The sequence below is a fragment of the Dreissena polymorpha genome, chromosome 6 (assembly GCF_020536995.1).
Source record: "Dreissena polymorpha isolate Duluth1 chromosome 6, UMN_Dpol_1.0, whole genome shotgun sequence".
NCBI lineage: Eukaryota > Metazoa > Mollusca > Bivalvia > Myida > Dreissenidae > Dreissena > Dreissena polymorpha.
In genome coordinates this window covers 28,822,305-28,836,489 of record NC_068360.1, presented here as the reverse complement: position 1 = coordinate 28,836,489, position 14,185 = coordinate 28,822,305, and the positions used below count along the sequence as shown (strand labels likewise).

Here is a 14,185-nt window from a genome sequence, read left to right as displayed (position 1 = left end):
GGGAGGAGTACAGGCAGACAAAGGAAAAGATGGGAGGACAAAGTCTAAGAGTGGACAGGGATGAGGCTCAGCGAAGCCTTGAGACAGTCCGAGAGGCGAGAAGAATGGAGAGAACTGGTTGCCAGATCATATGTGGTGCCCCAACGGTCGTTCAGACTACAGGACAAGTGAAGTGAAGTGAAGAACCTATTAAAAGTGTCATTTCAATGTAAATTTGCGTTTTTAATTTGAATAGATATCCTTTTTGTCCTTGTTGCAACGGTATGTGGCCAAATTGTTTTTCATTATAACAGGCATGACGGAAAAACACAGAGTGTACTCCAATGTCCGAATAACGCATTACCAGTAATTACAATACTTTTGATTTTAGCATTATAAGATTGCTATTTGCACACAAGCATCGTTATACAGCATTCAGCATGTGTGTAAAGCGTCGTCCAAGATGAGCCTGTGCAGTACGCACAGGCTAATCAGGGACGACACGTTTAGCCTAAACTGGATTTTTGCGAAGAAGAGACTTTCTTTAAACGAAAAATGTCATAAAAGCGGAAAGTGTCGTCATTGATTAGCCTGTGCGGACTTCACAGGCTAATATGGGACAAAACTTTACGCACATGCATTAAACCCCCTTTTTACAGAGCACGGCCCATATATTTTCTGTATAAAAAGGTCTAGTGATTAGGTCTCATGTCTTGTCACAATGCGTTACTGTAAGAAATCTTCACATCGAGAATTTTTGTTTTACGTGTATTATAAGCTAATATGGCCAAATAATGAAGACCGTGCTTTCAGATTTTCTAAACTTCGTGTCGATCAAATTGTGTAAATCAGTGAATTAGTCTTACCGTTTGTGTAAGTACTATGCAAGGAGAGTGGTCATATATTGAAGATTAAATACATAGTTATCCGCAGGCGTCATCTTGAATTGCTCAACCTTAAACATTAAATCTTGCAGACATTGTTGATATGATATGAAGTTGTTATTAAAATACACATTAAGCTTTTTTTAACTTAAACACTACATTAATTCATGGTAATGAATATTTACTATAAACAGTTTAATGAAACCGCGAGGTTCACAGTTTTAATATTGTGTATGTATCATCGAGTATTTGTCCTAATATTGCGCAATAACTTTTCCAAAGATTTGCCACGAGCTACAAAGCTTTAATACTTCGAAATGTAACACAATTCGTTCTAATCAGTTTTTAAGTGTCATAAATAGCAGGGCTCATACAGGTCAATACACTTCTTAGGGTCGGGTCAGTGTTCCAAATCTAAAGCAACGTGGAATGTTGGGTCGGCTCTGGTCAGTATTTAAAGACATATAAAATAAATGTAAGTATTGAAAGACACTAAATAATTTTTTATTGAATTTATTTAAAATACTATTTTAACAAACGAGTTTTTTATGATTAAGAAAACAAGTTTTCTACACTTTTTGACGATGCTGGAACAGCATCGTCCAAGGTTTGATAATCACCTAAAAAAAATCACAATGGCGACCTATGTAAAAGACCGAGCCAGTCGATTGATATAACTAAATTTTTTAGGTCACTTCCCTTTTGCATTCGCCACTGCGTAGGAGATTGCTCGTCATTGATAATATTCTCCTAGCAGAGTTGTCGTTCGTGTTTCAACATTCAACAATGGCCGCCCCCGTGAGAGTCTCGATTCAAAACTTTCTTACTGCATAAATTGGCTTGTTTCGCTATTTAGAAGCTGTCATTTAGGATATATGAATTATTTATTCACTAAATCTCCGCTTATGACAACAATTGTTGGAATTCGAAGGATATATACTCGATGTGAATGAAGGACTTTCTGGATCGTAACAGCTTGACACGGCAAAACTGGCATAATGGTATTTTTAGTTATCAATATAAGTCACATTGTGCTTTATAAATTGTATTAGAGCATTTTGCGACTTATTGAATGCCTATGATACCCGATATCAACATTTCATCGGGGATTTGCAGATCACCAAGCTGTCCTGAAATTCAACATTGATTTCAAACTCTTTACTGGTTTGTACTATTTCTTAGTGTTAGTACTTTTTATCATTTTAAAGTTAAATGAACTGTGTCACAGTAAAAGAGACATTAAGGCGATTTTGGCCAGTTTGGATCTAGATCAGCCTGCAGTCGCTTGAAAGCTGTTTGCTTAAAAGCGTTTTTCTGACAATAACAAATAATTTAATTGGATACTGATTTGACTGCGCTTTTCCTGTGACCTGGCTCAAATAGTAGAATTGTCATTAATCAAATTATTTATTTTTCGAACATAAATCAATTGTTTTTCTTGTCCCTCGGGATCAATGACTCCAGCACTTTCCTGTTGAGAATTGAATACTGCTAAAGGCGATGCTAGGGGGCGTGAGAGATGTTGCACCTTCCAGTATCACTCCATTGTTCATTGTCGGCTCGGGTACTACGTACATGTACCCCGGGTACTCTTAAGTATACTTACATGTATCCCGGGTACGGTAAATATACTAAAATGTACCCGGGAAATTTGACCCTAAATCAGTCGTTGTCAACTATTTTTTTGTAATAATTATATATACACATTTATGTCAATTTTCTGTAGAATGGCCTCTATATTATCGGAACACATACTCAAAAAGCATGTTGATGCAGTGTTTTTTGAAGAGAAGTGTGTTTAAGATAATCGGTTGCGCGTTTTACGACATCAGATTTTGGGCGCGAATACAAATTGGGTACAGTCTAATATGGACCGAGTACAATTATGTTTATTTACCGTACCTGGGGTACATGTAAGTATACTTAGAGTACCCAGGGTACATGTTAGTATACTTAAGAGTACCCGGGGTACATGTAAGTAGTACCAGAGCCGACAATGACCAATCAAGCTCCATTATCCCTCATGAACCGACTCAAAAAAGCGAGTCGGCAATTGTTGACTTAATTTTTGGTTTGGTTGCTCTCGAGGGATCGAAAATTTCAGAATCTTCCTAAAAGCCCTACGGGTTTGATCCCCAGAAGCGACACTGAAAACTAGCATACTTTGTTATCTAAAAGGCTGCTAAACCTGATATACAATGATAATGTGAATTTTCTCTCACATGATGTTCATCAGTCATATTATATAAAAACTTACAGCAGTAGTAAACAACTGGACAATAATTAATGAACGCATCTTTCATTTGTCTTTGACACTTTGATTTTGACATGGCCTAGATTTAAATATGTGACTGGACTTTAACAGCACTCTTGTAACAGAGCTAAAGTTTAAATGTACCATTGAAGATCACCTAAATCCAGATTTGCTATTATAGACATGTGGAAAGTTTTAAGGGTGTGACAAGTAAGCAAAAATTGGTCATTACCCAGAGGCCACAACTGATCTATGACTGTATTAAAACGAAAAATCAGTGCCTGATTAAGATTTCCTTAGATAGTTCAATAAAAACTAATTTCATAAGCCTGGTACAGTTTAACGGTAATGCTACCAATGTGTCACACCAGGGCCTTGAATTTGAAATCTCGGACATGCATGGTCATTTCTTCATGAAATCAGGACACAAAATTGTATTTTAAGTCCTTAATTGACCTGGCTATAGTTCTCAGATAATTATAAGCTCAATCAGTATATTTATATCATTATTTATGCTTTGTGTATTGTAAACATATACACAATCATGCAGTTACATGATAGCAATAAATAATATCAAAGCTACCCATACTATAAAGGTCATTGACAAAGCCTATGGTCAAAATGTGAACACATGGAGTGTAATCGCCCTCTCGTGCCAGCAAAAACAACACGTTGACAGGTTGTCATTTTTGACAGTTCTACTTTCACTTTCATTTTGTGATATCAAACTATTACCAATTATGTGGCTGAGAAAAATATCGCCATTACTTTTTATGCCCCCGGTAGGGTGGCCTATATCAGTTGAACTGTCAGTCAGTCAGTCAGTCAGTGTGTCAGTTTGTCCGTCCGTCCGAAAACTTTAATGGCCATAACTTTTTTAATATTGAACATAGCAACTTGATATTTGGCATACATGTGCATCTCATGGAGCTGCACATTTTCAGTTGTGAAAGGTGAAGATGAAGGTTATCCTTCAAGGTCAAATGTCAAATATAAAGCGTCTGTCTGTCTGTCCGAAAACTTTAACATTGGCCATAACTTTTTCAATATTGGCGTGCATGCGTATCTCATAGAGCTGCACATATTGATTGGTGAAAGGTCAAGGTCATCCTTCAAGGTCAAGGTCAAAGGTCAAATTTTGCAATATTGAAGATAGCAACTCCATATTCGGCATGCATGTGTATGTCATGGAGCTGCACATTTTGAGTGGTGAAAGGTCAAGGTCATCCTTCAAGGTCAAAGGTAAAATATATGGCTTCAAAGCTGCGCAGCAGGGGGCATTGTGATTCACAAACACAGCTCTTGTTTAATATATTTTCTGCACATTTCTTCAAAAAACTTACATCAATACACGATTTTCTTCGTTAATTCAATCATTCCTGACAGACTTGTGTACATATTTCGCTTACATTTTGACGCGCGTAGGTAGGACCGCATTACCGCTTCCGAAATGTGTATTCATACTATTGCCTTCGAGGAACTTATCTGATGTTTGACGGAAAGGGCCGAAAATGTGCGAGTGTGGGTCAAGTTCCCCACAGGTACTACTTTCCCGTTCCCCCAATTTTTTTCCGTACCTAAAATTTTTCGTACCCATTTTTTTTTTCGTACCCAATTTTTTTTCGTACCCATTTTTTTTTCATCCCCAATTTTTTGTTCGTACCCAAAAAAATTTCGGTCCCAATTTTTTTGTTCCCAAATATTTTTTCGTACCCAAATTTGTTTTCATACCCAATTTTTTTTCGCAAATTTTTTGTACCAATTTTTTTTTTTCGTACCAACATGCACAATTGTGGTGATTGTGGTGATGTAGATAAACTTAACTTGATGCTTTTATATCCATCCTCTCAAAAGCATCGTCACACCAGTTCTGTCAGTACTTTGATTTGATTTGCTTCCCAACACAGTGACAGTATCACCGGCAAACTCTTTGTCCGAAACATAGGATATTTGTTCGACCCTCAAAATCGATTCTTTTTCGCGTACCCAATAGGGCTACCCGTGGTCGCTTTTTAATACGTGAATAGCCTTTAAGGCTATTGTAGGCGCTTGGTCAGTAAGTGACCCTCTTCGTATTTTGCAAAAACATTATATATTGTCGTTGTGTGGTGCCCGCTGTCAACAATGAAAACATAAGTGTAGTAATATTGGGCAAGCTTTAAGTCGATGATAACATTAAACAATTCATTTAACTAATTCAATAGGAAACAATTATGGCGTTAGATGAGCTGGATTACACGCACTTATTTGAGAATATCCGAATCCAGTGTATTTAGTATTGCATAATATTTCCCACAAATGCACATCGATGCGAATATATTTGCCTTTCAAAATTTGTATTAGGTTTACGTGATTATACATGAATTAATTGTGTCATTAGTTGCCCGGAACGACCGAATCCTTTTTGCAACGTTGTTCTATTGAGTAGCAAAATAAATTAGTTTGAAAATCGTCAGTCTTTGAACTGGTCTCGAATTTATTATTTCGTGCAAAAGTTGTTCTAAATAACTCCATTTAAAGGCACAATAACGTGTTGTATTTCCAATATATATTTATATATTACATAAATAAAAAATAAATAACATATGAATACAGGTTATTAAATTTTATTTCATGCGGACATAGTAATTGTTCATTTCAGCAATTTATGTATAACTTTTTTAAGTAATTGTTTAGTTCAATTGATATAATATACATGTATTTTCTGTTGGAGACTAAATAACGAACATAAGGGTCACAACAGCGTTAAATCCTTCATGTCTTTTATTTATGAGTTATCTACCTTGTGCAAGTGATGACTTATTGCTCTGCTTCTTTTCATTAACTTATGGTGCAACAATTCGATTCTGAAATGAAACGAAAAAAGGACAATAGTTTAATCAAAATGCATAGTTTATACAACACGGGTGCATGATAATAACATGATTGTGAGTTTCAAAAAAAAGACCTATTTAACCGTTATTTATAACATACATTAAAAAATACGTACACAATAATTAAAATAGCATTTGCTATATCAATCACTAAACATGATATAATGCAGATATAAACTGACCCCGTGTGTAATAAATTATTTACATATGTGATATAAGCAATTGTTTCGCCTAGAAACCAATGCCTTTATGAGATTTTGCGAGTGTTGTGCTCGGCCATTTGTAGTGACATTCGCCGAATGGACTCCGAACAATACAAGACACCTACAACAAATAACCGTTTCGATATGATATGACTTACAGGCATTGAATAATATTGTAGAATTGCGATTCTTACTATTTGTTTGAGAAGGCAATCCCGGCTGTTTCTTGGACGGGTTACTTTGTCCTTTGTCGGACTTTCCCTTTACACCAGGCTTCTGGGCGGGCTGTTTTGCTTTCCACTCTTTCCACTTAGAAACCTCTTTTACAAATTTTGCCCCTATAGCTGCGTCATTCGTAATTGAAACTGTCCTACCTTTATTTCTAGTCAAAAAGTGTTTGTCCATTTCGATTGAATCGTATTTCCTAGCCACTACCTGCATGGTGGTCAAAGCTCCGCATTTTTCCAAGCGTTTGAATACATAGAGTCGGCGGTTACCATTGACGACATACCATATTTTCTCAGATTTCCCGCCATCCAGCTCATCGGTTTGCATGACCTCGATTGGCGGTACATCGTTGCCCCCTAGTCGTATCTCAGCCCGACCGTATAACAATGCAATAAACGTCGAAATCATAGAGCGGCCATCTTGGAAATGCGCCGTTATTTGGTCGTGAGTGTAACGCACTTCTGATGGTTTTAAATAAATAATTTCTCGATCATAAAGTTTAGTAACCATATATTCATCTCGAGGTGTGAGACCTAATTCGTTTTTAGTTTGTTTTCCAGATTCATTCTTGTCGTTTTTCATTGGAGTATTATTCTTTTCTGGGGACTCCTTTCTCGGCGTCTTTACCGCCTTAATATCCTTCCGCGGTGACACGTATACCGGGGGTTCGCGAGGGGTTTTCCGCGGTGAATCAGTTGGCATCACTTTATTGGAAGTACCGACTGGTTTAGAGGTACTGTTATTACTTGCAACAGATCCAGTCGAGGGCGGAGCTTTGCGAATGTCAAAGTACTCTTTGTCACGTGATTTGTCCAGATTGATTTGCTTCTTTTTCTTGTAATTGAGGTTCTGCAATATATAACGCCTGCCCCTCGGACTGGTGGACGGTGAATAAGATTTGTATTCCAGCGAGTGTCCATCTGCGTATCTTGACATCATTTTGCTCATTTAAACGTCTATTTTGGACGAAACGTGACGTCATTCATATCTACAAGTCGTCTACACCGCTTTTTTGTTTGTTTGGAATTCAGCTGCAAGCAAAGGAACGTTCTGACGGACGTTGGTTTTTAATTTACATGATCTAAATTAAATTTAAGTGTTTTATTCAATCAATATCCTCATGAATCATGATGAAAATACCACTAGTATAATAGTGATTACTTGATAGAAGTTAATCTTGATGTTTCTGTATATGCAAAAATACTTTAAGTAGAGGAAAATGCCATATGAATATATCACTTTAAATTAGCCAATGGCGTTAAGTATGGCATTGAAACATTGGAAAATCTGAAATGCATGTATCAACAGAACGATTGACTTTTATGTTCTCTACAATTGAGGACTGATAAGACAAATATTTGCCGGAGTTAACATTGACTTACCTGGGTGTTAAATGAAATTATAATTGCTGATAGCGTGCAAGTTAAACCCACAAACGGCTCTTGAAATTTACATGGTTACTTACAGTTTTGTTGATAAATAATTGTCTATATGGTGTGCATAATATATAGCATGTTTAAACATGCTCATCTTTAATAACTAATATTTTAGAACCAGAGTTTTCACAAGTATAAAATTTATTTTACGAATGTATTATGCATTGAAAGAATTTAATCTGTTTTCATCTTGCATTGTTTTATCATTACATATTGCGGCATAATTTTAATTGCAATTCCAATATTGCTCTTCAAGCATCCACAACTGACTTACAAAATATTGCTTTAAATGACTTAAAGGGATCTTTTCACGGTTTGGTAAATTGACAAAATTGAAAAAAGTTGTTTCAGATTCGCAAATTTTCGGTTTAGTTATGCTATTTGTGAGGAAACAGTAATACTGAACATTTGCCATGGTCTAATATAGCTATTATATGCATCTTTTGACGATTTAAAAAGCTAAAAATTATTAAGCGTTGCAACGCGAAACGATTGAATAATTTGGAGAGTTCTGTTGTTGTCGTTTAAATTTGTTGAACTACGAAGATTGCTTATATAACGTATAAAATACGCAACTTATGTATGATTGGCGGGATAGCTCAGTTGGCTTATGCGTTTTTACTTCAGGATTCCGGGGGTCACTGTGGGCCCTGCTACGGGCTACTTTGTTTTCCTTTTTTAAATTTTATTTTTGATTTTTTACTGGAGCTTTTAAAATTTAATGTTTACATTTATCAATATAAAGCATTTAATGACAAACTTCAAAACATGTCAAAATCTGTGAAAAGGCCCCTTTAAGGTCAGTTGAAAACTGGCCACATCTTTGATTTGTATTTCGTTTTACTGAAGTTTTCCACAATGTTACGTAAAAGTAGTCCATTTATTCTTTGAATCAGACGTTCCCTTTGTCAAACATTAATATTCAACTTTAACCCATTTAAGCGTAGTGGACTCTCCCATCCTTCTAAATTGGATCAATTTATTTCCAAAATTAGGGATGTCTAGTATATTGATTTCTATATTTAGAATATTTCTTACAGAAAATCCTTTAAGCAAACAGCGCAGACCCTGATGAGACGCCGCATCATGCGGCGTCTCATCTGGGTCTACGCTGTTTGCCAAGACCTTTTTTCTAGACGCTAGGTATAAATGGGTTAACTTTGACACATACATTGGGCATTTCATTTCAAGTCATCATAATTTCTTAGAGGAAACTTAGTATGGAAGGACATGCCTAGTCCCATTGAATCAAACGAAAAAGCTGCTCAAACAAATTTGGAAAACTGCTGCCCTTGTTCAACTTCAGGTAAGACATTTTATTCATATTTATTTAAATTTAGTATCGTTTGTGAAGTAAAATTATCATTTTACAGTGCTTATAAAAAGTAATTCCTGTGCATTGTCGTATATATTTGGATATTAAAGTTAAATTAATAGATAGATAGATGGATGGATGGATGGATGGATGGATGGATGGATGGATGGATGGATGGATGGATGGATGGATGGATGGATGGATGGATGGATGGATGGATGGATGGATGGATGGATGGATGGTGGGTGGATGGATGGTGGATGGATGGATGGATGGATGGATGGATGGATGGATGGATGGATGGATGGATGGATGGATGGATGGATGGATGGATGGATGGATGGATGGATGGATGGATGGATGGATGGATGGATAGATTATTACTATTCATTGAAGTTACTATTTAATAAATTCCTTTTTTTTCGTTATTGACTATTTGTTTTCAAATTACTGTTGTGTCACATACATTAAATAGTAATTTTACAATTTTGCATATCTAAAGTTGCAGTTAAATTATATAAAACATATAAAAAGCGGTGTTTATTAGTTCAGGCGTAATTAATAATTCCACGGTCGACATTTTTCATTCTGATCTGTTTCAAACACTGTTTTACCGTGTTTACCTTAAACTTGCATTATCAATATCACAAGTAGACACTAAAAATACGGACGCCTATTTGTTACACGAATGGTACATAGTAACAATTTGAAATAAGCGCAGTAACTTCCGGAACTCTTGAATGTACAGGCTGTAGTTGTTAAAGGCCAAAATCTACAGAGCAGCAGGCCGACAGAGTTTTCCGGATCAATATCACTAGAAAGCATCAACAATGTATGAACGCTCTAGTTTGCTTGTAATTAAAAGGTCAATACAATATTAGGTGTTGGTGACTCTGCAAAACGGACGCTTGTTTGTCACAGACAAATTGAACATAATATAAAGTTCAAATTTCAAATAAGCGCTGCAACTTCCGGAACCCTTCAATGCAATAAGCAGTCGTTGTTGAGGGCAATAATCCACAGCATATGAAACCGCCAGTAATTTTCTTTTTTTTATTTAATTGAATTTATTCTTATGAACATCAATGATGCTTATTTCACTGAAAACTCTTTTAAATGCAGTTTATGATGTTTATATTCCAAAAACTTCTTTTTAAAGAGAGTTCAGTACTGAACATGATGCCGGTGAAATGCAAATTACAAATAGTAATTCACTTATAACCTACAGAGTTTTCAAACGCATATCAGACTTTGGAACTTATGTCGATTTGTGTTTCACCTCTTTTTTAATTTGCCTTTCGAAATAAAGATTATCGTCTCACATGTTAGCCATGAAAAAAGATAGATATAACATTGTAGAAATATCTCAGCGTTTAAATAACGTTTTGATAACTTTATTATGTTTATAGTTCATTCTTCAAATTTCGAACAATTTCAGCATGAAATGTTAGTCGAGGACTTATCTATCGTTATATTTACATTTATATAGTATCATGAGAAAAGAAAACACATACTGTTATTATGTTGATATTTGCATGATCAATGCAATGTTGATTGTTTACTCTTTTCAATAAGAAAAGTCGCATTTAATCTAGTTTTCATTATTTGGTAAACCATGTGTGAATCGTGAACACATTTGTCGGCAATAGTAAGTTGCATTTTGAAGTACACTACGATACGCCGCTCTTTTACCTATGGTGTTGCAATATAGAATTCAACAAAGATAAGCTATCATGTGGACTTAAGTCCGCATAGTTCCCGTGTCGACACCTTTAAAACTTTAATCAGAATGTATTTACTGTTCTGTGATCTAGTAGTATACACAAATGTACCTTTTATTCAACGAATGCCTTCATTTTAATTCAATTTATTACACATGGTTTTAATAAGATAAAAAAATAAGTACAGGGGTTGCTACTTTTTAGCTTTTGCTTTGTTTACCGTATTTATGAATATGAATTAAAAACTAGTAAAAAAATGTTTAGTACAAAATGTAAAAACAGTCAAACGGATTTATGTCACATGCGTGTATTCACGACCCTTCACTATGAAGAGACCTTGTTTATATCAAATAGTATGTCAATATTTTTTTAATGAAAATGAGATCCTTCCACGAGTAAGAGATGGTTAGATAGGAACATTAACACATTTATGCCTAACGTCTAGAAAAAAGGCCTTGGCAAACAGCGTAGACCCATATGAGACGCCGCATGATGCGGCGTCTTATCAGGGTCTGGCTGTTTGCTTAAAGGAATTTCTGTAAGAAATATTCTAAATATAGAAATAAATATACTAGACATCCTTAATTTTGGAAATACATTGATCCAATTTAGAAGGATGGGAGATTCCACTATGCATAAATGGGTTATATGATGCTTATGCGTTGTTTCCTGATACTCTTCATTTTGTAAATATGGTGTGTTATGGTTTATATTGTCCATCCATTTTGAATGTCAATGTTTCTACTATGCATTATTTATGATGTTTATTTTAAAGTACTAGCCGTCTGGAACATATGAAAGAAGTTTGTTTTCAACGTTGATGGTGAACGTGTTTATTTAAATCTCTTCATTCAAAATATTGAATACCCGTATGTAGATTTTAATGAAAATTCGTTGAATACAAAATTAAAGAATCCCGTACAAACCCATCTACGTCCATTCTGACACTCGTGAGTTTGACATTTAAAGTGGATCACAGCGCATGAATCAGCTAAATGAGTTGACATTTCAATGGATGAAAGTATCGATTTTGCTTCTTTACCGTCGTTAAGAAACATTGGATAATACCTCATTTCGGCGCAAAGCGGAAAATTGTGTAAGCATCATTAAATGCTCTGAAAGATATTTCTTAAGTCCAAGCCTCGAGATTGCATATGAGTTTTAATAGAAATATATATATTAAAAAATATGGTCGCGAATAAATTTTATGTAAACAAACTTCGATGCGAGGCTTTTAGTCGTTCAGATATTGAAAAGAAAATCAAATCCTATTAATTTCAAACCAACTTAGACAGTTCAATGATTAAAAGCGGTTCAATCCTTATATCAATAAAGCCAAGTTTGAAAGTGTGTATATGCAAAAATAAATTGGTATACGCGTAAGTGACATAACAGGTAGTTTTCATTTAAATATTCAAAATATTACGAGGCAAACAGCCACTAAATGGATCATTGTTAGCATTCTTAAATGTGAATTAGTTTTGAAAGAAGCAACAGCCACAGTACACATTCCTCCGCTGTAAAATTTAAGCGCTACATAATATATTTTCCTTTTTACGGTTCCATCCAAATTTACTGGTTCTCGTAGGGCTGTTTTATTAACCCAATAGCTAGGTAATTTCCATGTCATTATGAAAAGTATAGTCGTTTATGATTCCTTATCAAATACTTGGTCAGTTATTGATTGTAGATTTTGTTTATACACTGATTAAATGAAAACTTTGTGCTGCATTAACATAGTTAAGTGGACTATATCGGTCATTTTAGTTCCGCTGTTATCGTTTTATGATTCCACCTGGGATTCGGACGAACGTATATTAAAATAACTGTTTTACTCAAACTTGTTTTTATGTTCATGTCACACAAACCAGTGCGATTAATTGTATAGTAGTACCTAGTGTTGTAGAAGTTTACATAATAAAAAGATGCGTTCAAATATTGAGTGCAAAATCTTTAGTTCACGTTGACTTGTCGTCTTCAAATCAATTCCAGAAACAATGCACAATTGAGTATATGTGTCTTGTTCTGTGAAAATTGGGCAAAATGCATGTGCGTAAAGTGTCGTCCCAGATTAGCCTGTGCAGTCCCCACAAGCTAACCAGTGACGACACTTTCCGCTTAAATGGTATTTTCGTTTAAAGGAAGTCCTTTTTTTACCGAAAATCTTGTTTAAGCGGAAAGCGTCGTCCTTGATTAGCATGTGCGTACTGCACTGGCTAATCTGGGACGACACTTTACGCACATGCATTATGCCCATTTTATCGGAACGCGACTCATATACATGTCGTTTGCACGACCACACTTTGACTAGCACGTAAAACGTAATCTAAATGTAATATTACAATTATATGAAGACAAATTAAGGCCGACAAATAACAAAATTGTGATGACGAAATGAAACACCGGCATCATTTGCTGATTTTATCCTTATATGCTTGTTTATTTAATTTTCCGCTTTTAAATACACGTTTAAAATGCACTTTTTTAACTCATTAAATAATGATTATTCATTATTGTCGTACCATAAGAAGCATATGAAGGTTTGATTTATGCATCATGCATACATTTTGTATACAACTCCAAGTAGTACATTTATTATCCACATAGAAATAGCAATTATACTTAAATTCCTATTAAATGGAGTAAAAACTTAATATGAAAACACACTGTCAAAACACGTATAAGAGTTCACGTAATAGAAACCTACCGTTTTGATCTGATCTTTTATGTGTGTTGCTTCATGCTTCGGCTTAATATATCAATAATTGACACGCGTATTGTAATATTTGAATATAGTCAATAAATGACAGTTAGCAAATGTGCATTTTTATTTACGTACAATACTGATAAAAAAAGAGTATGAATACTTACATTAATTTTCCATTTCTTATTTTGAAACAGTTCGTTACAATATTCAACTTCAATTAATTCCCTTTCCTTTCGGACCTAACGAATCGCACCGCTTATTTTCAAAAGAAGTATGGATTTTGGTACAAGCACGGAGCTATGTAAATAAGCAGTTCACTTTCGCCTTCTGTGACGTTTTAAACTTTCACTGTTTATGTGTTGATAATGGCCGTGAATTCGTGATAAGCCGAACTGAGTCGTACTCTCTCAGGTAGCGATGTACCTTTAATATGTAAAATTATTCATTGAAATCATATTGCATCTAGTTTGTATGATTCGCGTTCTGGGAAAACTGGATATAATGCATATGCGTAAAGACGACACTTTCCGCCTTAACTGGGTTTATGCAAAGAAGAGACTTTCTGTAAACGAATAATGTCATAAA

At 35.1% G+C, this 14,185-nt stretch overlaps 1 protein-coding gene and 1 long non-coding RNA gene across 2 annotated transcripts in view; one reads left to right on the top strand and one right to left on the bottom strand.

The window, feature by feature from the left end:
* LOC127833954 (uncharacterized) overlaps window positions 1-14,185 on the top strand; it is a 387,168-nt gene that overhangs the window by 240,078 nt on the left and 132,905 nt on the right. The window lies entirely within an intron of this gene.
* On the bottom strand, window positions 5,739-7,446 carry LOC127833940 (uncharacterized). Its single transcript, XM_052359464.1, has 2 exons — window positions 6,388-7,446; window positions 5,739-5,963 (listed from the first exon to the last, which is right to left on the bottom strand). Exons 1-2 carry the CDS (start codon window positions 7,367-7,369, stop codon window positions 5,938-5,940), a joined length of 1,008 nt encoding a protein of 335 aa, XP_052215424.1. The 5' UTR covers window positions 7,370-7,446; the 3' UTR covers window positions 5,739-5,937.

Excerpts from the sequence above, each read along its gene's own strand:
- LOC127833940 (XM_052359464.1), bottom strand. The coding sequence starts at position 7,369 with ATGAGCAAAATGATGTCAAGATACGCAGATGGACACTCGCTGGAATAC. Across the intron at positions 5,964-6,387 it reads ATTGCCTTCTCAAACAAATA|AATCGAATTGTTGCACCATA; the intron begins GTAAGAATCGCA and ends GTTTCATTTCAG.